At 42.1% G+C, this 24,712-nt stretch overlaps 1 protein-coding gene across 7 annotated transcripts in view; it reads left to right on the top strand.

Moving 5' to 3' along the window:
* The window catches only part of KIAA0556 (KIAA0556 ortholog), a 152,106-nt gene that overhangs the window by 50,066 nt on the left and 77,328 nt on the right, over positions 1-24,712 (top strand). For all 7 annotated transcript variants that reach the window (XR_003852620.1, XM_029576639.1, XM_029576637.1 and 4 more), the window contains 4 exons: positions 3,062-3,158; positions 7,224-7,433; positions 12,140-12,277; positions 15,427-16,294. Coding sequence is in view for 6 of the 7 variants with exons in the window: in XM_029576639.1 (XP_029432499.1) it covers positions 3,062-3,158; positions 7,224-7,433; positions 12,140-12,277; positions 15,427-16,294 (1,313 nt within the window). In the remaining variant the exon portion in view is untranslated. The remainder of the gene's footprint in view (positions 1-3,061; positions 3,159-7,223; positions 7,434-12,139; positions 12,278-15,426; positions 16,295-24,712) is intronic.

Below are 24,712 nucleotides of genomic sequence, written 5' to 3'. Positions count from 1 at the left end.
ATCTGGATTTTAGGGCGCCAATGTCTGGGTCCTTCAGACGGCAGATTCTTTGAGCGGAACTGTCTCGGTCCCACCCTATTTAGGGAAGCTCTGATACATCCCACGGTGTGGTTACGTACAGGGAAAGGAAAATTGGTTCTTACCTGCTAACTTTTGTTCCTGTAGTACCACGGATCAGTCCAGACGCCCTCTCATGTGTTTTCCGGTCTGACCGCTCGAAGTTCTTTTCTGTTCTTACAGGTATCTCTGGATTCTCATTGACTGCACCAGAAGCATTTCTTAAGATTACCATGGATATTCATACAAGAGCGATTATTTAGAGTTCATTCAATTGTTCTAGTGTTCAATTGTTTCACTTATTTACTAGTTATCTTGTTATTTGCTTGACCTTATACTCGTTGTCTTTATACTTTTCTGCTTTGACAATGGTTATACTGAAGGGATGCAGGGTAGGCTCTGTCCTGATATAGGATACCCTTTCAGTTTTGGTCTGTCTCCATCTGCTGGACAGGAGGCTCTACCCACGGTCTGGACTGATCCGTGGTACTACAAGAACGAAAATTAGCAGGTAAGAGCCAATTTTCCTATGTATCTTTATTTGTTCTCAGAGGAAAAGAAAAAGAGAGAACAAGGACCTAGTTAAAGGAATCTGTGCAGCATAAGGGTTCCAGGAGGGGAGCTACCTTAGCAGCTCAGGGAGTTTAGCAATGGGGTTTTTCAGCAGCTTCTCTGCTTGTGGAGGAGACCTTGTGTTGGCTCCATGGTGCTGAGGGACTTGTTCCCTTGCTTGCTGTTGAGATGCTGGTGATGCCGCGGCTGCAGGTAGGAACAGCTTTCACATGTGGCAAAAGCATGTTGGCATTTGGGGGGGTGGTGGTCTGCGTCGAACATGGCTGCGCCGGTAGAACAAGCCTTGCAAGTGACAGGGTCTAGCACTGAGGCTTTCCCCGTCAGTGCGGGAATGGTGGCCATTTTCGATCCACTAGCAACATCTGTGGGAGATGCTAGTGGTGGTTCCCTGACCCATGGAGGAGAGAGGCTTTGCACTGAGGAATAGTCTCTGGTTCTGGTAGAGGTCTTTTGCTGGTTTAATTTGCTTATCCACAAAGCTTGTTTAGCTGGCTCTCGGCCCCAGTCACCGTAGATTCTTGGCCAGACAAGAAGCTGTTCAGGCCTTCGATGATTTTCAATGCCGGATGTTGAGTGGATCCGGGCTTAAATGCGTTGAAGGTACAGGCAGATTTTGCTTAGCCATGTGGTAGGCCGTGGCAGCGGTTCTTTTCTCACATGCCTAGTCGTGTGCTTTCATTCTTGCCATGAGGCGGTTGCATGCATGGGGACCTGTTCGCGTGCATTTTACGTTGCTTGCCTGTCTGCCAAGGTTATGTGGTCATCCAATACAGATCTTATCAGGCAATACGACAATGGTGGCCTATATCAACCATCAGGGCAGAACCAAGAATCAAGCAGTGACTCGAGGCCCGGGAGTTTATTTTCTGGGCAGAGCAGCACTTGGAGCAGCTGGCAGTGAACAACTGGAGCTCCGGAGTGAACAACATTCAGGTGGATTTTATCAGTCAGAGAAAGTTAGGCTCCGGGGAATGAGAGCTGCCAGAGGCAGTGATGCAGCTCATTCACAAAAGATGGGGGTATCCCAATCAAAAAGAACACAAAGGCATTGCAGTTTTACAGCCACTGAGCAGAACACAGTAGGGAAAGAATCGGAGCTCTGGTGCTGTTGTGGACAGAAGGGATTATTTTTTGTCTTCCTTCTGTGGCCTCTGGAGGATAAGGAATTACGGCAGATAGAGAAACTTCTGGGTAAAGTGATCCTGGTAGCGCCAGAATGGCCACATCGACCCTGCTTCCTAGATCTGATCAACATGACCATAGACGGGCCCTGAGGATCAATCATTGGTTGACTCTTTTTTTTTTTTTTTTTTTTTCTTCACCAGGGCCCAATATTTTTGGGTCAGGTGGCTCACTTCTGTCTCACGGCTTTGCTTCTGAGAGGAGACAGCTGTGATGGAGAGGATATTCCGAAGTGGTTATTTGCACCTTATTGCAGGCTAGGCGACCTTGATGTATGTGCAAATTTGGAGGATCTTTGAGTACTGGTCTGCTATTGACAGAGTGCAGCTTCAGCCTGTTGCATATTTTGCCTTTTCTAGAGAGAGATTCTGCTCCAGGGACTGGCCTTTAACTCTCTGAGAGACCAGGTAGCGACATTAGGTTGTTTCCAGTATAAGGTGCAAGGATATTCTCTGTCTGTTCCTTCAAGGAGCTTAGACTTTGCGTTCTCAGGTGTGGAACATTTGTCCATCTTGGAATCTAAATCTAGTCCTTAAAGGATTGTGTGAGGCTTGGTTTGAATTAGTTATTTTCTTGGTGGCTATTTATTCAGTCAGGAGATTTTTTGGAGCTCCAGGCACTGTCGTGTCATGATCCCATCCTACAGATATCTTATTTGAGATTATCTTTATGGTGCCGCCTTTTCTGTCTGAAGTAGTCTCTGCATTCCATATTAGTTAGACAGTAGAGCTTCCAGCTTTTCTGGATTTGGATTCCTCTATGCTTCACGTGGGGGAGCTTAGGCTCTTAGATTGAAGGTATCTAAAGGTCACTTATGATTTCCATATATCAGATCACCTCGTTGTACTGTGGAGAGTCCAAAGAAGGGAAGTAAGGCGTCTAAAGCTACAGTTGTGCGGTGGCTGAAGGAAGCTATAGAGTCTACTTACATTTCTAAAGGGCGCCCACTGCCGGGTGGGGGTGGGGGGGTTATGTGCACTCAACATGTTCTCAGGCAATTTCCTGGGCTGAGTCACAAAGTATTTCTGCAAGAAATTTTGCTAGGTGGCTACTGGGAAGTTGTTGCACACCTTGCTAGGCATTATTGCTTGGATGTTGGGGCTCTGGCTTTCATGTGCTTTAATGAGAATGGGCCTTGTGAAAAACACATGCTTTATCTTGAAATGGCAGGATTTTGCTTTGTCATATATAAAGCCAATATGTTTTTATTTTCAAACTTATGTGCTTTTAAAGACTGTCTGCATTTTAGTCAACAGAAGAAGCTTTTAAAAGTGCTGCAGAAGATAGAGAATGGATCTAGCTTACAAAGCCTTACAACTGCATATCCTTTGACAGCAGATACCCAGGTGAGACTTTAAGACTGTAATTCCTTTTTGAGAACATTTAAGTAAATAAGCAAAGCATGCTCATTATACTAAGTGCTTATGATTTTCTTAATTTCAGTAAAATGTGGAAAGTCCCTGAGAGCCAGACAGAAACATGGGTTAATTTGAAGGTTTGGGTATTTGGTTTTCTATTGTATTAAGTAACAAATATGGCTACCTAAGTGGACATGTTTCTCTAAACTAAACAAATGCGGTGGGAAGCACAATACTTTTTCCGTTTTGAGGACATCTTTCAAAGGGATTTACCCAAGTAACTAAGGAGTTTCATATGGTGGCTAGATTTAGCCACTGGAAATTAGGTCATTTGCAGGGGAAAACAAGAGAGAGAAGGTATGCATGGGGATTTGACTTTCAAATCCTGGTGCATACTTTCCCACTTGAATCTTGTCTGCAGTTAAAGCAAGTACAGGGTCATCTGGTGCTTTTGTTCCTGTGGACCTTACACAAGCAGATTTTCAAATGGAAACACTATTAGTAGATAGGTGTTCTAAGTGGGGAGCTGAGTTGGGGCAGGAAAAATATTTATGCATAGAAGGTACTTTTTCAGAATGATTTACAATTGCAAAACTGGGTTTTACATGTGTAAATGGACTTTACTTACATAAATGGGCTTTTGAAAATTGCTATTTTACATGCATAACTTCTTTGAAATTTCACTGAATTTCCAAAGGTTTTACATGCATAAATGGGCTTTAAAAATTTGCTATGATATATGCTACTTTTACGTGTGTAAATCCTTTTGAAAATTACCTCTTAAATTTTCTATTTGCAGAAAGTTTTTTGTCTGCACCAGGCAGTGTGCCACTTTCTGCTTGTAAGTCTTTGCATGTACCAGGTACATCCATTAATTTTCAAAACATTTTTATGCACATAAGTACCCTCAAGACTTTTTTAGCCCTATGCAGGCTGTTTGAAAATTATAGCAGAATTAGAAAATGTATAGAGATGGGCAACCAAAATGATGGAATGATTCCCCCTATGAGTAAAGACCAGAGGATAGATCTCTTTAGCTTGGAAAAAGTCAGCTGATGGGAGATATGATAGAAGTCTATAAAATAATAAGTGGAGTGAAACTGTCTTGGTTCTGATCTGATAGATAATTCTTAGTAAGAAGGATGTTAGTAAGGGGTTCCCTTAAAGTTTACCCTCTTGACCTTAGAATACCATGTCGCATAAGGTTAACACATCAGTGCTCCTTAGAGTTGATGCATCATTTTGAGCTCAGTTAATTATTTGAGATCAGAGCCTCTCAATTACTCAGAAATATATTCTTAAAGAATTAGTTTAATTTTACACAAGGAAAGTATTTAATTGATCAAGTCATATGATAGACACAGGAAAATAAAAGATGAAAGATGGCTCTTACCAATTAGTAAAGTCTGCCAGGGTTTCGGTCATGCCATACTCTGAATAGCACAGCAGCCCCAAGCATCTGGATTTCACGGTATATATATCCTTTCTCTTGCTGACCTTTATGGCTTATACTAATTCTATTTCAATATAAATCAAGTTAAACTATCCCAGAGACATCCGGCTTCATGTGTTCTAATTACTAAACAATTACATATGTGAGACATGTTACATGTCCAGGAAAATTTAGCTATAAAAATTCTTTAATCTTTATATCAGATATGTTTTCTCGAGACATCTGTGTGGCTTGATCTTGCTTCATCAATCTGGACAGAAGAGTACCTGATTACATATTTCTAACTTTAATACATAAGTAAAGAAATGTCAAAGTACCATAGACATCAAGCATCTAAAACTCCTAATGATTAAATATATTAACTACTATTTGAAATAGGCATATGTCTATACCAATTGCAGAAGGTCAAAAGACATCATTTATCTAGAATTTGGTGCTAATTAAGACACAAACTCTGGGAACTTTGCCAAGCTAGAATACATCATTAATGAAGGTCATTCCCTGTTTCTTACCTTAACAAAGTGCTGGCTATTTTCCCAGTACTAATAACTACAGGTGTTCTGAGAAAGTAGAGAAAAGAGAGATTTCATTTTAAGAATTCTTGCCAGGTTCATTTGGCCTGGATTGGCCACTGTTGGAAACAGGATGCTGGGCTTGATGGACTCTTGATCTAACCCAGTATGGCATGTTCTTAAGAAAATAAAAAAATAATTAAACTAGAAGCGCATGACACTAGAAATGGCAGTACAGCACAGGTCATTTCAGAGGTTCAAAATGGTTCAGAGGTTATTGATTTTCATACTTCTGCGTTTTAAAGGTACAGGAGGCCTAGACACCAGGTCAGAACAAGTTAATGTTTATCGGTTGTTTACTCTTTCAAAGAGTACAAAGAGTAGGGGACATAGAATGAAGTTATTAGCTGATACATTTAAAACTGATAAGAGAAAATATATTTTTATTCAATGCATAATTAAGCTCTAGAATTTGTTTATTCACCCCTACATTTTTATGAAGGGGTGAATAAACATGGACAAAGGTGAACTGGTAGATGTGGTAAGTTTGGATTTTCAGATGGCGTTCAACAAAGTACCCCATGAGAGGCTTCTAAGAAAACTAAGAAGTCATGGGATAGGAGGCAATGTCCTTTCTGGATTGCAAACTGGTTAAAAGACAGGAAACAGAGTAGGATTAAATGGTCAGTTTTCACTGGAAAAAGTAAACAGTGGAGTGCTTCAGGGATTTGTACTAGGACCAGTGCTTTTTAATATATTTATAAATGATCTGAAAGGGGACATAAGTGAGGTGCTTAGATTTATCTTTCTTTATCTCTTTTTCTTTCTCTTCTTTTCTTCCTATTTTCCTTCATTTCTCTCCTTCCTCTCTTTCTTAAAGGGGAGATTGACCTCAAGGGACCAAAAAAGGTGGGGGGTGGGGGAGAGAATCCCTAAAAAGGGAATATAGAGGAGGTTCCTTATCTGCTTGCTTTGGCAGAGGTTACTGGCAAGGGCTTGTAACCACTATCAATTTAGGACTAAAAGTGTGGTCATGAAAGGGATGTGACCCTTATCTCTGTCAGCTGATGAATGGAGAAATCACAAGAGGACTGGAATGGTCTAGCAGGACTCAAGGAAAGAAAATTATCAGGTAAGAACAATTTTCAAGGCAGTAAAACAGTGCCAGAGCTGAAGGGATGCTAGTGTGTATAGGAAGAGGGTTAACCAGTAGTAAAAAAAAAAAAAGAAAGTGATTATCTTTTGTATGGGCCACTGGTGAGATCTTACTGGGAGAATTGTGTCCAGTTCTGGAACGCATACATCCAGAAGAATAAAGGCAGAATACAATTGGTCAGAGAATGGATGCTAAATTGGTGCTATAAGTTTTAGTGAAACTTAACTATACTTCAAAGAGGTAGAGTAAAAATGCTTTCTTTTTTTTTTTTTTTGCAGTAAAATTTGATTTTACACAAACTATCACAATCATAAAGCCCACAAACTGCTATTAAGTTCACTTAGAAAATAGCCACTGCCATTAGCAATGGTAACATGGAATAGACTTTTTTTGGGTACTTGCCAGGTTCTTATGGCCTGGATTGGCCACTGTTGGAAACAGGATGCTGGGCTTGATGGACCCTTGGTCTGACCCAGTATGGCATTTTCTTATGTTCTTAACCATTTGCATATTATTAAAATGAGCTGGTAACACACGTTTCCATATTATACCTATCCATTTCTGCAGAAAACTCCACGGCTTAGTGCATCAACCTCCTTATAGAAGCAACCTGAAAGTCATTCTGCCATAAATATACAATCCGAAGATCTTTTCTCTGTATCGTGACTTTACCAGTAGAGGGCCACTTTGAAATGCAGATCAATACAGCCTTTTCTTTCCTTCCTCATTTCTGAAGTTAATCAGTGCTTTTCTTGGGCCTCATTCTGAGTCAGTGGCAAAACTCTTGAAATGTCAGTATGAAAAGAGAACCTCAGCCTTTTCTTCTTTGCAGCTAGTCATGATCATGAGCTCAACGTGCTTGTAAATAAAACATTTTTATTATTTTTACTACTTTTTCTTTTCTTTCTTTCTTTTTTTTTTTTTTAACATAGGTTACAACTAGAGCAAGAGCAGCACAGGATGTAATTTATGTAACAATGGAAATCCTATCCAACTGGGGGAACAGCAGCAGTGTTGGCTTGACAGAAGTGCAGTTCTTCGATTTAAGGAATCAAAAGATCTTTGTTTCACCTCATGATGTTGATGTTAGAAACGCTGATTATCCTGGAGACCTGAACTGTTTGGTCAATGGGAAAACGAAAGTAAGCTGCACTTTTTTATCTTTGTACAGGTTCATATTAGGGTGGTTGAGCCTGATAATTTTAGGGCATGCCTTTCCCTGCCATCTTCTAGTTCAAAAGAAAAAAAAATGAATGGGGTTGCTCTGGGAGGGCTTTGTGAAGGTCAAATGATAAATGAATTTAAAACTGAGGTCAATATTCAAAGATATTTAGCTGGATAACTTATGAGATATCCAGCTAAATGCCAACTTTTCAATATCTTCGGCACTTCTGTTTTATCTGATAAGTCTTTATCCAGATAAATTATAGCTGTATTGGTAGGATATGTATTGAGGGTTTTCCCAAAGGTGGAGGGGGGGGGGGGAGGGCATTGAGATTGGCCAACTTTAATTCTTGGAGTTAGCCAAAAAACTTATTTGGCTGTCCCTAGATGTGTTCAAGAGTAAAGATAAAGTTATCTGGGATCATATTCCTGAACAATTTTCACTTAACCTGCAATATTCAAAAGCACACACGAAAAGAGATAAGCAAAGTGGGACTAGTACCTGATTTCTCCCCCTTCTCTCTCGTGACAACCCAAGTGATGCCAAGGTTGGGCCTCATGGCCCAATTTCCCTCCCAAAGAATGAAAAGAAGCTGTATGATCTTTTGGGTGGGTCACCACGCCCCCCGTTCCCCTCCCGGTTGTTCCAAAATGTTCCATTCAGCCTGCATCCCCTTCACCCTCATTGAAGCCTTTACTGCCATAAATGAGCTTAGAACATGATCATGCATTGACACTTGTTGTGTAAGCAATACTATGGCTGCAATGCTGGTTGTTTATACAACTAGCATTCACGTGTGAGCAATGCTTAATGCACTGGGAGTGATTAAGAGCTTTGGGTGCTGTCTGGCTGGGCTGGAGCTTTGGAGGAGGGAAGTTCGGGCTGGGTAGTTTTGTTTCCTGGGAATACATTCCCAGATAACTTTGAAACTTAACCACTTTATTCAACATAGCTGGTTAGGTGTTTCAAAGTTACCTGGCTTCGCATAGCCAGATAACGTTTTATTTGCATACATTCCTCAGGATATTTAGCCTGCTGAATATCCCTGATAACTTATTCGGCTAACGTTAGCTGGATGAGTTATCTGGTTCTTTGAATATTGGCCTCCTGTCTTGTGTTTGATAAGTTCCAGCAGATTTTAGGTGGTTCCAGTATTATTTTAATATAGATTAAATGTTTTTTCCATTAAAAATTATTTTGACACTTGCCTTGCTTTCAATATTTATTTGCAATTTATACAGATTAGCTAAAGAACTGCATTTTCTATTTTTCTTTGAAGCCACCTTCCCATATAATTGCTATGGATTTTTGAAAATTCGTAAAGCGGGGTTCAATACTCTTAATGAACTTACTTTAAAATCTCAGGAATCTGTTTTGCAAATGTGTATCAGAGGATCTTCTTTGGATAGAAACATAGAAATGACGGCAGAAGAAGACCAAACGGCCCATCGAGTCTGCCCAGCAAGCTTCACACTTTTTTTTTTTTTTTCTCTTACTTATCTGTTTCTCTTGGCTCTTAGTAACCTTTTTGGTTCTATTTCCCTCCCACCGCCACCATTAATGTAGAGAGCAGTATTGGAACTGCATCTAAGTGAAATATCTAGCTTAATTAGTTAGGGGTAGTAACCGCCGCAGTAAGCAAGCTACACCCATGCTTGTTTACCCAGACTATGTAATTCAGTCCTTGTTGATTGTTGTCTGTATATAGATCCACTTTTTTTCATTCCCCCTGCTGTTGAAGCAGAGAGCTATGCTGGATATGCGTGAAGTAGCGGTCTTTCTCCCCTGCCATTGGAGCAGAGAGCTATGCTGGATATGCGTGAAGTATCAGGCTTATTTGGTTTGGGGTAGTAACCGCTGTAACAAGCAAGCTACTCCCCACTTTTATGTGAATGCAAATCCTTTTTTCCACATTTCCTCTTGCTGTTGAAGCTTAGAGCAATGTTGGAGTCGCATTAACCGTGTGTATGTTTATTGAATAAGGGTATTATCTCCAGGTAGTAGCCGTCATTCCTGTGAGCCACCCACTCTTCATTCACGTCCTCTAGACTTTATGGATCCACAGTGTTTATCCCACGCCCCTTTGAAGTCCTTCACAGTTCTGGTCATTCCAGGCATCCACCACCCTCTCCGTGAAGAAATACTTCCTGACATTGGTTCTGAGTCTTCCTCCCTGGAGCTTCAAATCGTGACCTCTTGTTTTGTTGATTTTTTTCCGACAGAAAAGGTTTGTCGTTGTCTTTGGATCATTAAAACCTTTCAAGTATCTGAAAGTCAGTATCCTATCACCTCTGCTCCTCCTTTCCTCCAGGGTGTACATATTTAGATTCTTCAATCTCTCCACATAAGTCATTTGATGAAGACCCTCCACCTTTTTGGTCGCCCTTCTCTGGACCGCCTCCATCTTGTCTCTGTCTCTTTGGAGATACGGTCTCCAGAACTGTACACAGTACTCAAGGTGAGGCCTCACCAAGGACCTGTACAAGGGGATAATCACTTCCCTTTTCTTACTCGATATTCCTCTCTCTATGCAGCCCAGCATTCTTCTGGCTTTAGCTATTGCCTTGTCACATTGTTTCGCTGACTTCAGATCATTAGACACCATCACCCCAAGGTCTCTCTCCTGCTCCGTACACATCAGCCTTTCTTCCCCCATCAAATACAGTTCATTCGGATTTCCACTCCCCATATGCATAACTCTGCACATCTTGGCATTGAATCTCAGCTGCCATATCTTCGACCACTCTTCCAGCTTCCTTAAATCCCCGTCTCATTCTCTCCACTCCTTCCGGCGTGTCAGTCCTCATGTCCTCCACCCACCTGACATGATAGGAACACACACACATACACAGTGATCTTTTTTGTTGGAAAGTAAGCTAAAATCCTGGATTATCTCACATACTCCCAGCAACTTCTGTGATAAACATGAAACCAAGTGTCCCCGCCAGATAAGAAAATGAAACGATCTCCAGGAGAATACCCTGCAGAGGGAGGGTTTAAATTATTACACCAAAGCTCAATAAAGTTCTGTACACTGTTCTGCTTGTCATGGTATAATGTTGGAATGTAAAATTAACAGTTCAGGAGAGTAGACATCCAGAATCACATCTAGTCTTGCATACAGCACGGCCAGGTTCTGATTCTGGCACAGTTTTCTATAGCACACTTGTGAATCAACTGATTTGTGGCTGTTTTAATAATATGGAAGAACAGAGAGGTCTCTATAGTCTATTGACACGCCGGAATCAGAACCTGACCATGCTCTATGCAAGACTAGACGTGATTCTGGATGTCCACTCTCCTGAACTATTAATTTTACATTCCTACATTATACCATGACAAGCAGAACAGTGTACAGAACTCTATTGAGCTTTGGTGTAATAATTTAAACCCTACCTCTGGAGGGTATTCTCCTGGAGATCGTTTCATTTTCTTATCTGGTGGGGACACTTGGTTTCATGTTTGTCACAGAAGTTGCTGGGAGTATGTGAGGTAATCCAGGATTTTAGCCTACTTTCTAACAAAAAAGATCGCTGTGTATGTGTGTGTTCCTATCATGTCAGGTGGGTGGGGGACATGAGGATTGACAGTGATGGAGTTTTTTGGATCTACGTCTTATCTGTGGATGCCTGCATGCATGTACAAAAAGTAGGCCTCTTTAGGGGCTGATATATTAGATATACTAGAGTATGTTAACATTGGCCATTAACATGTGTAAATGCGGTGTGTATCAAATGACACACTTTACCCCAAATGCTACATGTGGATGGAATCACAAAAACTTAACTATACCTTCCCGAGGCATAGTTATGGGTTTTTTTTGTTTGTTTTGTTTTTTACATTAATGTGCCTGTATAAACAGTTTGCCCACATTAACATGCATACTTTTTCACTGTATTAATAGGTAGAGTTATTTTGCATGCTTTTGCATACCATTACCTTATTAGCATACATTTATTTATTTAGACACTTTATATACCGTCTTTCCATATAAAGATCACAATGGTTTACAAAAGTAATATTCATAATTATAAATCAACAAGTAATGACAGTTTACAGAGGTGGTATTCATAAAAAGGAATTAACACATCAAATGAAATGTTACAGTACATAAGGTGCATGGCACAGGAAAATAAAATAAATTTCACATAATTGTCAGTATTTTGTAATGTTAACATTACACATGCTGCTTGCAATAGCTTTTAACGTACTTTAGTACATTAACCTCTTAGTTTTGGGACTAACTTCCTGTTTACAAGACTTTTGCCTGCTGTGAAATCCATGGTAAGGGTTTTGTTTTATTTTTTTTACCCACCTTTCTTGAAATGCTTGGTTTATCTGATAAAACTAGTCACATGCAATCATAAAGAAAAAAGGCTGATTCTATGATGAAAAAGGCACTCCCTAGGTTTCTCCCAGATGATTCTGACAGGTTTGACCTCGAAAGAGGCTTCAATCTTCAACCTCTTCGGCTATCTTGTGGAGAGCAAGTGGTGCCAATAGTAAAATAATGATCAAATGTAATCATGAGTTTTGCTTTTTTAATCTGTGATGGGACAGTATTTTATTTTTTTTTTTTGCAAAAATATTGTAATTTTCATGATACTGAAGCAGCGTATGTATATCTAAGTGGGGCTAGAATAATAATTGCTGCCTGATATGTTTTTTTTATTTGTTTTTAAGACCACGAAGGAGCGCTTCATGTGGACCTGCCCTTTCCATCCTCCTGTCCAGCTTTACTTTGTTATCCGCAATCCAGGCAAGTCTTGTGATTTTGCAATATCCAAGATCAAGATATGGAATTACAACAAGACGCTCAGTGTAAGCAGCCACAACTGTCTTCAACTCTTTTACTCTTCACCAATCTTTAAATGTAAAACGAGTGTTATTCTCAGACCAACCTGAAGCTTTAGAATAGTTCAGTTCCACATGAGTTTGTGTCTATAAACTGTAAACCTGAAATGAGGACCATTCTAAAAAGGTGAAACACCTTTCCTTTTTTTTTTTTTTTTTTTCACTTTTTCACTTCTGTTTTTTTTTTGTTTTTTTTTTTTGTTTTGTTTTTTAAAGAGGTGCTTCATAAGGTTGTGTGTAGTAGTCATTTAAAAAAAAAAAAAGTTACTGATGGCCAGTAGTAGCCTCCAGCTTTCAGCCCAGCTGTACCTGCAGACTTTAGCCATCCTTGGGCTGTTGGGAAATTTTCTTAAGTGTCACTAGTTAACTTGAACATTGTTGAACAAGATTTTCTTTGCTTTTCATCATTGCTACGTGTGATTACAGCTTTGGCCTTATCGAATCATGATCTGTGTATGCAGCTTGGTTAGTTTTTTCTTTTCCTTGGCATTTGTTTTCTTTTTTTTTTTTTTTTTTTAAATAATTTAATCAGTCAAAATTTAGGGATGGATTATTTCAAGCAGAGGGGGTGGAGATTACACTCATGACTTTTTTTTGGGGGGGGGGGCTCATGGGGGAAGGGTATTGGGCACTCAGCTTTTACTTTTTTTTTTTTTTTTTTTTTTCAATTTTCAGTAAGCTGGTAATTTGGTAAAGTTACCCAGATAGCATTTTTATCTATGTAATTTTAGAGAGCATATTCAACAGCATGTTTACCCGAATAAGTGTCTCTGGATATTAAGGTAAACACATCCAACCAAGTAACTTTATCTGGATAACCTCTCCACTTGTAGGCTTACTGAATATTGACCTCTAAATGTTCAATAGCTATCACAATAAATTATGTAGGAAGAGTGGTTAGAGCAGCGGGCTATGAACCAGGTGACCAGGGTTCAAGTCCCACTGCCACTCCTTGTGACCTTGGGCATAGGGCAATACCTACAGTACCTGAATGTAATCTGCTTTGAAGTGCTGAAAAAAGTGTGAAAGCTCCAAAAATGCCTTTTTGGAGCTTTTTCACGTTAGCTTACTTGTCTGTGTTTCGTCTGTGAAGAAACTATGTAGAGCAATAGAGGATTTAGCCATGGATTAGTGCTTTAGAATAAGCTTATCCTTCTTGTCAGGCTGTCATTTTATTTTCTTATCTAAGCACATGACAATACAGATACTTTCACAACACCTCCTTTTCCTTTAATGAAAGCAGTGTCCTATATCCTTAATTGTGCCTATTTATCTGATGAAATTCACTAAGGTAGGTTATTTAACTCTTGTAGGCCAGGTTGGTTGATTCTCAGCAAGATAAAATAGCATAGTTAGGATGGACCTATATGAAAAATGTTAGCTCCTTTTACAAAACTGAAGTGTTTTCAGAATGACAGCTTTAGCATACTGAATGGCTGAAAAATATTTTTCAGAATAACTTGTATTTCTTATCTTCCTTCCTATATATTTTTTTTCTTGTTTACATCTATATTTAATTTTCTCTGCAAAAGGGCTGATGCAAAGTATTTGTGTGACAGATATGCAGTTGTACACCTTAATGATATTTAAAAAGAAAAAAAAGTAGTCTGCTTGGCTAACATTGCTGAAATGAGGTGGGGAGGAGGAAGGACATGTGGCAGCAACAGAAATGATATGAATCAAGCCCCCCAAAAAAGGGTATAAAAAGAATTACATCCTTAAAATAGCGTGGTGCATAAAAGTTTTTAAGCCTTTCTGTTTCTAGCTCATATTGAGATGCTTATATAATATTTAATAAGCTAATTCAGTGTGATTGCAGAATGCATCATAACTCTTCCCAACTGTTTGATTAATATCATTTAGCAATGAAGATGAAATCTTTACTTTAAAGAGATAGATTGCATAAGTGTGAAGTGCCAAGTGATTGGGAGTTTTTTATTTTGCATAATTTATGAATTCCGAGAATCAGCATAATTTAGAGACGCATCATGCTTGAGCCCCCAAAGTTTTATCTCCTTTCTCTTTTCAGCAATTGAATACACTGAAGCTGGAACTGCACCTCAAAAGGCTAATAGAAGGGAAAAAATTTAGACTTTTTAAAAAGGCTTTTTCAGGCAAGCTAAAGAACCTTGTGGGATTCAGGTAGCTTTCAATCTGCGATATGGACTGGCGTTCAGCTGACTCACCAAGCCAAGTGGGGCTCAGACACTGACGCTCAAAGCCAGGCTGCTCCGTGTTCCTGAGAAAGCAGTGTTTTGAGGAGGGGCCTGAGCCCCAGAATGCCAATACTTTAAAATATCCATTTTTAGTGTTTCAGTAACGTTAAAAATGCTATTAATTTCCATCTGTCTGTCCCAGGAGCTGTGCTGCACAGCAGTGAAATGAGCTTAAATAAACCCCAAGGTATATTGTTCAGTATTGGTCCTCTTAATTTTAGACTTGAGGGTAATTTAAAACTGCCCGCATTAGTGCAAAATCTGTGAATACTTTTTTACCTTCAGACTCTATGCTTATTTTCAAAGTGAAAGTGCAAACACACTCTTCCTTTAAAAAATATTCTAGAAAAACTACCTGCATACATTTACACCTGCTAAATTGTATGAGTAGTTTTTCATGAGGAAAAATAACAGCGTTCTTTAAAAAAAAAAAAAAAAAAAAGTATATGTATGTTTCTGAATCTTGCCCCAGTCTCGCCCACAAGAACACCTCTTCTTGTGCATACAGGCCCCATGCACGTTTACCTGCGTATCAGGCGAGCAATTTTTAAAAAGCCTATTTCTGTGAGTAATGCTCTATTTTACCCATGGAAACTGCTTGTAAACTTACCCTTTCTATGTGAAACTTAATAAAATGTATTAAGGGATGCAGAACTAATAAAACAGTAACAATTCAGGGAACACAACCAAGAAATGCCTATCTAACTTGATTTCTAACATACAATGGTTAGTTTTATTTATTGTAACTTTATGGTAATAATCATCAAATGTATTAGATCAGTCTTGATGAAAAAAGAGAAATTGGGATAAATGTGAGAAGAGACATGCTGAACTCTGTTCTTTTGTAAAATATTACATGTAGGCAAAACAAATACACGTCTTCATTTTCTTTTCTTTCAGGATCTTGACATAGGTGCAAAGGATGTGAAAATTTATATTGATGAAACCCTGGTATTTGATGGCATGTTAGAGAAAGGCTGTGGGAACCAAGTGTTTGACTATAGCAACACAATCAATATGCTAGAAGACACCTTACTTTCATCTGATACGAAAAATGCAGACACTAATGAGGCCAGTAACTTGAAGACTATCTTGGACATTGGTTTTGAGAGTCCAGAACAATGTGACAGTTTAAGTGCACAGAATGCTATCTCCAAAAATCAGGCAGATGAAGAGGTAAACTCCATTAATCCATTGCAAAATGTCAGCTTGTTTAGCCAAGAAGAAAGTTTCAGTGTAGCATCCACATCTTGTACCAGTCTGAACTTTCAAGAAGACACAACAGACAAAACAGCAGTTATGGAGTGTTCTGAGCTTGAAAATGAACTAAGCATGAAAGAACAACTAGAAAAAATAATTGGTAGAAAAATAACAGACTCCATTAGTAAGACTCCATCTTGGTTACAGGCTTCTTCTGACATGAAAGAGAAGAGTCAAAATCGCAGTAAAGAGAAACCTTCCTGGCTAGATACAGAACAGTCATTAGAACTGGGAGTTCAGCTTCAGTCAGACAGCACTGCTAGTAACTGGCAAGATCTAAGTGAGGAGGATAATAAAAGTGAATTAGAGAAGTCCATGAAGAAAGCCAGTGAAGTTATCAGCTCATCACATTTGTCCAGAAAAGTTTGTGCAGATGAGTTTGACAACCTCATTAACCAAGATTTCCATAGCCCTGAACGCCCAATAAGTGGAAGAAGAAGTAACTTGAATACAAGAAAGGAAGTTTTGACAAATGAACACTGTATGGAAGACTGCACCCCTAACCTAGGTAAGAGTCAATGTCATTGTCTTTGTAGGGTTTTTGGCTCAGACTAGATCTGAACTTCAGCTTCCAACTTAATTTGTTTCCAGGTGAACCTCAACTACGTGTTTCTCCTAGGACAAGCAGGGTGGTAGTCCTCGCACATGGGTGCTCAGGAAGTAGCCGGCTCATGCAGTGATGCCCCCAGTGTGACCCTGCGGTGAGGAGTGCCCATCCTCCATTGATGCCGGGGGTCTGCGACAGTCTCCACCTGTCCCAGTGCCAGTCGCCAATCCACCTTGGGGAATCACAGTAAGATTTGACCACCCCTCCTGCCTCCCAGTCGGTGTTGTCATTAGCAAAGTTTGAGAAGGAGTTGGAGTGCAGAGTCCAGCTGTGGGTGGAGCAGGTGCTGCAGGGCATTGAGCTGGTAGCCCCAATGGTGTCTATGTCTGTGCTTTCCCTGCTGGAACTGCTGCTGGAACAGCTCAATGGTGTGTTACTAACCCAGTTGGCATCTGTTCCTGGAAGGCCATCTATGCCCAATGGGCACAGATGCTTCCCCCGACTGATACAGTGGTTGTTAGTGCTTCCAAGGAGGAGGAAGCTCCATTGAGGCCGACAGGGACACAGAGGCCTGCAGCCCTACTGTCCATCTTTGCTAGGGTCGGCGCTGGTGCCCATGCCTCTGGACGGCCGAGCACCTAGGGCCCCATCCCCTGTGGATTACTATGGGTCCATATGATCCCTGGGGGGATGACACTGCAGAATCTTCCTCTGAGGCTCTTCCTTCAGAGCCATCTCCACCAGAGGACTTGACCATTTGCAGGTTTTGTGCAGGCGATGGCCAAGGCCATCCTGTTTCAGTTGATGAGAGGAGGATGCCAAGCACAAGATGCTGGAAATCCTCCAGTTCATGGAGGCTCTTAAGGAGATTGTGGCAGTCCCAGTAACTGCTGAGGATCTGGAAACACCCCCTCACGGTACCTCCTGTAAACAGTAAGATGGATGGGGTTTACCTTGTCCAGCAGGCTACCGGATTTGAGAAGCATCAGCTGTCACATCAATTGGTGGTGGTCTTATCCTCTCTCAAGAGGGCCAAGCGCTCTCTGACCCATGCCTCAGTGCCCTCAGATTAAGATCACAGAGCGATGGACGCTCTTGAGAGGAAAGTATTCCAGGGGGGGGCATGCTCATTGCCCGCATCACCTCTTACCAGCTCTACATGAGCCAACACTCATGCAACCTCTGGAAGCAAGTACATAAGGTGGCTGAGTGGCTGCCTCAACAGCAGCAAGACACCTTATCACTGGTGTGTCAGGGCCTGGAGTGTGGAAAGCACGAGGTTTGTTCAACCTTACGATGTTTTCGAGATAGCATAGAGTCTCTGCAGCGGGAATTGGCACCCGCAGAATGGCATGGCTGCAGGCCTCTGATCTTTGACCGGAGGTACAGGAAAGACTCGCTGACTTGCCATGTACAGGAGAGAATCTCTTTGGCGATAAGGTGAGGGACACGGTGGCCCAGTTGTGGGATCGCCATGAGACCCTCCAGCAACTCTGCTAGCACTTCGGACTTGCCTTCCTCAGCCAAGTGGTTTGCGAGGCAGGGCCAGAGGAAGTACTATTCTCCAGCCCCTTGCTCCCACTGCTGTCCCAGGCAACAGAGCTCCCAATCCTGGGACGGGGTTTTGATTGGATTGTAGGGAGCATGTACCCAAGACACTGGATCCCTCGGTCGGGGCGGGCTACGGTTCTTTGCGGATCAGTGGCCCAGTATAACCTCAGACCAGTGGGTTCTGTCCATAGTCTATCAAGGGTACCAATTGAACCTATAGGGTGCCCACCAAATTGTCCTCTGTGCCCATTTTGGCGACCAACAGTGCATCAAGAAGTACTGTTAAGGGAGCTCTCCTCCCTCTTAATGGCCAGAACAGTTGAACCTGTCTCGCCAAGGCAAAAAGGACAGGCATTCTACTCCTGGTACTTCCTTGATTCCAAAGAGAACAGGGGGACTCCATCCCATTCTAGGCTTGAGGGCTTTGAACAAGTTTCTAAAAAAAAGAAAAGTTTCCCTGGGCACCCTGATTACTCTCCTGCAAAACGGGGACTGGCTATGCCCTGTCGATTTAAAGGATGCATACTCTCACATAGAAAATTTTTCCAAGTCACAGGAAGTATCTCAGATTTGTGATGGGAAGACAGCATTTCCAGTACAGAGTGTTGCCATTCAGGCTAGCGTCGGCCCCAATGGTTAGAGCAGTGGGCTACGAACCAGGAAACCAGGGTTCGAGTCCCGCTGTCGCTCCTTGTGACCTTGGGCAAGTCACTTTACCCTCCATTGTCTTAGGTACAAAACTTCTGGGGATAGGGAAATACCTACAGTACCTGAATGTAAACCGATGTGATATCTTAGATTGCATGTCGGTATATAAAAATAATAAATAAATAAATAAAAATAAATGTCTTTACAAAATGCCTGGCTGTGGTGGGAGCACACCTCCACAGGCTTGGGAGTACATGTTTTCCCTTACTTGGATGATTGGCTGATCAAGAGCACTCTCAAGCAGGGGCCAGTCAGTCCATGCGTTTCACTATCCGGGTGTTGGAGTCACTAGGGTTCATCATCAACTACATGAAATCCCACCTTAGCCCGTCACCTCGATTGGACTTCATAGGAGCCCAGCTAGACACAGCTTAGGCAAGAGCCTTCCTGCCGCGATCCAGGGCGGTCACCTTGGCGTCTATAGCAGCAGTGATTCAACAGAGCCAGCAGGTATTAGCTTGGCACATGTTGAGACTGTTGGGCCACATGGCTGCAACCATCCATGATACTCCCTTGGTATACTTAAACATGTGCAGAGCCCAGTGGACCCTGAGGTCACAGTAGCGCCAGGCCACGCAGAGCCTCCAGGCTTGCATCCGAATCACTCTGTCTCTCCGGGACTCTTTGTCCTGGTGGCAGGTTCCCTTGAATTTGGAGCGAGGAATATCTTTCCATAATCCCCCTACCCAAATTGTTTTAACCACGGATGCGTCCACCCTGTGGTGGGGAGCTCATGGTCTGCCTAGGAAGCATGATGTCAAATCAACTTCCCAGAGCTCCAGGTGATCAGGTGTGTGCTGTGGGTTTTCAGAGATCAGCTATCCAACAAAATAGTCCTGATTCAAACAGACAACCAAGTAGCGCTGTGGTATGTCAATAAGCAGGGAGGCACAGGGTCATACTTCCTGTGTCAGGAAGCAGTCTATAGATCTGATTCTGGGGCCTGTCCCATGGGATAGTACTCAGGGCCATGTATCTAGCCGGAATGAAAAACATGATAGTGGACAGATTGATGTGCCTTCAGACCCCACGAGTGGCCTCTGGACCAGGGGGTGGCGAATCGGATCTTCCGCCTCTGTTCACGTACCCCTGCAACAAGGAGGTGACTTGGTTCTACTCACTGTACAGGTCAGATGGCGAGCCAGCCTCAGATGCCTTTGCCCGCCATTGGGACAAGGTTCTTCTCTACGCTTATCCTCCAATTCCTAAGGCCTCCTGCTGTGTCTTGGGGCCTCATTGTGGTGCTAGCTCCAATGATGAAAGCTCCCTTTGAGCCGCTGCGCTCCTGTGACCTGAAGTACCTGACCTGGAAGGTCATATTTTTGGTGGTGCATGCAGGGTCAGTGAGCTTCAGGCCTTTAGTGACTTATTCACCTTATACTAAGTTTTATCATGACAGGCTGGCCTTGCATATGCAACCTAAGTTCCTGTCTGAAGTAGTGATGGATTTCCATCTTAACCGGTCAAGCTCCTGCCAACATTCTTTCCCAGGCCCCATTAACACCAAGGCGAATGAGCACTGTACAGTTTGGATTACAAGAGAGCCTTAGCCTTTTATCTGGAGCGGACAGAAGCCCATAGACAGCCCACCCAACTTTTTATTTCTTTTGACAAACAGGTTGTGAGTTTCCTTTGCCAAACAGACACTATCCAATTGGCTAGCAGATTGCATCTCCTATTATGCCCAGGGGGGGGACTGCATCTTGGGGGTCATATCAAGGTTCATTCTGTCAGAGCCATGGCAACTTCGCTGGCCCACTTGTGAACAGTTCCCGTGGAGGAGATCTGCAAGGCTGTGACATGGAGTTCTCTCCATTTGCATCTCACTACAGTCTGAATAGGGATGGCTGATACAACAGTAGGTTTGGCAAGTCCATCCTTCGGAATTTCTTTGAGGTGTAGAACCCAACTCTCCCTGCCTAGGGCCCATTGTTTGGGTTCAGGCTGTCTTCCCCCTCTATTACCAAAAGCACCTGGTTAGTGCTTGTTGGTCCCCTTTTATGTTGGGGAACAGCCTTTAGCTAGGGATTCACCCATGTATGAGGACTATCATACTGATTATCTGTAACAGATGTTCTCCTAGGACAACAGGATGTTAGTCCTCACAAAAATCCGCCCCTCAGCCAACGGAATTGGGTTTCTTCTATTTTTTATTTTAATCTTAATTCTATATTATGAGACTGAAGAGGGACCCCGCATGGATGTTTGGTATAGGGTATGCTGGGCATGCTCAGTGTGCACAGTCAAAGTTCCAGAAACTTTGACATAAGTTTTCCATGCCGGACTCCATCCGATGTCACCCATGTGTGAGGGCTAACATCCTGCTGTCCTAGGAGAAATACCTGTTAGAGGTAAGCAACTCTGCTTTCTTTGTAGATTATGTTGAGCTTTTTGATGCCATTGTAATTATAGAACCTGATTCACTAAGGCTTGCCTTCCCCATTCTGTATCTAATGGGGGGAGAAGAGTGGGGGAAAAACTCAGTGAATTGGGACCTCAATGTGCCCGAACTAGAAGCTATGAAAAAAACATCAGAGTCTGAAGAATGAAAGTTCGAATTTGTTTTCCCATCCTTTTTCCAGTGTATGTTTATTAGTGACTGAAATCAACATATTAATATAGGACTTGCAGAGTGACATGACTATCTTTATTACCAGGAAAACATCCTTAGCATGTAGATCCTGTTCCTATGTTACAATGAGAGCAATTTCCAAAAGCCATTTAAACGGGAAAGTTGATTGTCTGAAAATTGCTCACCCCTTACTTAGGCAAAAATCCGTGCAGAGATCAACATCCATACTTTTACCTGGGTAAGGAGAAGGCATTCCCAGGGGCTTGTTTAGGTCCCTGTGGAGTTTCCCTATGAAATGGGGAGCTATAGGTATATAAGTATCCTCAAAGTTTGCCGATACAAACTCCCCATCTGGAGTTAAAAAAAAAAAAAAAATCAACTCCTTGTGTAACATTTCTGGATGTCCCCAGGACAGGAGTGGGAATGGGAGCAATTTTCAAAAGGTGTGTTTCTGCAGGGAAAATATCCATTTAATTATGTAAAACCTTTATGAAAGTTGATCCCTTTGACTAGTTATAAGATTGTTTGTTTTATTCAGCAAACGTGCTCTAATGATTCACAGTATTTTGAATAATTCTTTCAAAATCACGAAGAAGTCAAATTTAAGACCCGTGCGCGCGTATGCTGGCTCACGCACATGGACACAGCAATTTTATAACACGCATCTATGCACATGTTTTATAAAATCGTCAGTGCGTGTACATGTGCACTCAGTTTTATATAGAAGCACGTATGAGCATGCAATGCCGCATCTACCATGTAAGTGGCGGGAATTTTATAAGGGTGTGCAGCAAGGCTACTTGCCCTTTTCCCAGTTTGTTCCCAGTTCACCCTGTATAGGGATAGGACTTCCTAACTAGGGAGTTTAAAGGCTCCCTTCTCCTCCTTTAGTCCCGACCCTTAAAACCCAGCTGACTAGCCCTGCTTTTTTTTATATTTTGATTTACATGCCAACAATAGCAGAAGTAAAATGACACGGTGGAGACCCCGGCACGTGCTCCTCTTGGTCTTCCCCTGACACGCTCACGCCCCGCCACTTCTTAAAATCCGTGCAGCGCACGCCAGCCCGAGATACGCTCGTGTCTCCCAGCTTTGGCACTCATAGGGCTTTTAAAATCCACCAGAATGTTTTCCCGGACATGATCTTCATAGTTTTTTGTATCCCTTTTTAAATCTATAGAGATCTCTGGTCTTAGTTTGTGAGGTGATATCAGGTCTTTTACTGGGATTTTAAAGTCACTTGCCAATAGCATAATCACAAAATATCAGTTATCCTTACTCACTCACTTTTATTACTAACTCCTACATATGAAACCACCAGTAACAGCATTCACAATTACAGTCCTACGACACACACATCCTTCTTGCAGTTACATGGAAAGATCCAGCGTCCATAACATGAGCAGACAGACTCTGACTTCATCCAGGGGCCCTTCCAGTTCTTAAAATTAGATCTTTACTTTCCCTTAAGTAGATTATGCATTCACAGACCTTGTGAGTGAATAAACAGACTAGAGTGGTGTCTGCCAGGGCATCATGCTGTCCAAGCTCATGAAATGGCTGCTACAACCTCCATTTTAAACAATCCAAGAAGGCTTAATAACCCCGCAGGCAGTGACCTGAGTCCTCATCTGTTTTAACTACAGAGTGCCCTCTATACTTTAGAGCCATAACAACTCTTGTACATACTTCAGTTTCCCCTCTTCTCAGAATACTAGAGTTTGAGTGACATAGGGATATTTTCCTGATAAGCACTGCTAACATTCAGGCCAATTCAGTAAAGTCCGCGGGAGAGTGGACGAATGCCCGCTCTCCCGGCACGCGCACCGGCCCCTCGCCGGTGCGCAAGATGCAGTATTCAAATTATGTGGTGCGGTAGAAACGGGGAAAAGGAGGCGCTAGGTACACTAGCGCGTCCCTAGCGCCTCCTTTTTGACAGGAGCGGTGGCTGTCAGCGGGTTTGACAGCCGATGCTCAATTTTGTAGGATTTCTTACACTGGTTTGGGTGGTCGCAGATGCCTCAGTGGTCTGGTCCATGGCTGCTCTGGGTGGAGTTCCAAGAGGAACAGCTCCCTTTTCTTTATGTGGAGATGTGAATCTTTCTCGTGTTGGGACTCTGTTTCCTGAAAGTTTTAAAGTGTTTGCATCAGGCCATTTTCCTATAGGGCTGAATGCAACTCTGGGTTTCTCTCCTGTGACGAAATTTCAGAGCAGAAGAGAGGAGAACGGGGGGAGGGGAAGTCTTGCAGTTTTAGATTTGGAAGTTGCAGAACCAAGTGAATGGTTTGGGGATTCAGAGATCCATAGTTTGGATTTATCTTCAGGTATTGGGTTCCATGGCAGCTGTCTTAGATTTAATTCTGTAGGCAAGGGTGCACATGAAATTCTTGCAGAGGGCCTTATTCTCGATGTGGTCTTCTCAGTCCAGGTGTATTCCATGAGGCTCCCTCTGACAATGTAACCCAAAGAATGTTTTGTTTTGGTAGCTGGTATACAAGAACCTGGAAGTGGGAGTGGATCTCAAATCTTGAGACTCCCATTTGGATAAAAGTGACCTCTGATGTCAGTCTCTGGAGCTGGGACATTCACTGTCAAAACCTAGTGGCTTAAGTTACTTGGAATCCAGCGAAGTAGTCCATCAGTTGGTTGGAATCCAGAGTGATAAGGAAAGCACACCTTCAGTTTGCTTCCATTCTTCAGGCTTGAATGAACAGGACCTTGTTGGCCAATGCTACGGCAGTGGCATATGTCTTGTCCTGAGGGGACACCAGATGGAAGCATTTGGCAGAAGAGGTAGATCTGTTAGACTGAGCAGCAAAGCATGTAAAAGGGCTCTCTACTGCTCATATAGTGGGAGTAGAGAATGTACAAGTGGACTTCCTCAGTCACAACAAACTAGACCCTGGAGAATAGAACCTGTCCCAGCAGGCATTTTTCCAGGTTATGTCCAAATGGGGAGAACCAATGGAGGAGGATGATTAGCAGCAATGCATAAATGCAAAGATTTTTCAATTGAAGAAGGGTAAGCATATCATCTGGTGTGGAAGCCCTGATTCAAGACTGCCTAGGCTTTCTTTAAGTGTTCCTTCCATGGCCTCTGGTGTCAAGAGTCTTGCAGAAGATTCCTGGGCATCAAGGGCTAGTATTGGTAGGTTCCCATTAGTCAAAGCGACTCTGGTATGCGGATCTAAGGAAGATGCTGGATAGGATCCATGATTGTTGTTGAATCTGGACAAGGGCTATTGTTCAGTCAACAATGGTTCATAAGAATCTGTCTTGGTTTTGTCTTACAGCTTGGCTATTGAGAGGGCTCATCTGTCAGAGAAGAGATATTTCAGAAAGTTATAAATACCCTTTTGCAGTACAAGAAAGTTTCCCCATCCTTGATATGAGGATCTGGAAGTTGTATGAGGTTTGGTGCTTAGTTAGTAAGAACTTGGCGAGAGGAGCTTTGGTGCTGGCTATCTTGGAAAACCTGAACGGGGGATTAGATAAAGCTTGACCCTTAACTCCCTAAAGGTACAGGTAGTGGCTATTGCCTGTTTCC

The sequence above is a fragment of the Rhinatrema bivittatum genome, chromosome 14 (assembly GCF_901001135.1).
Source record: "Rhinatrema bivittatum chromosome 14, aRhiBiv1.1, whole genome shotgun sequence".
In the NCBI taxonomy this organism is placed as follows: Eukaryota; Metazoa; Chordata; class Amphibia; order Gymnophiona; family Rhinatrematidae; genus Rhinatrema; species Rhinatrema bivittatum.
Note: the sequence above shows the minus strand (reverse complement) of the source record. Positions and strands in the feature narration are given on the sequence as shown.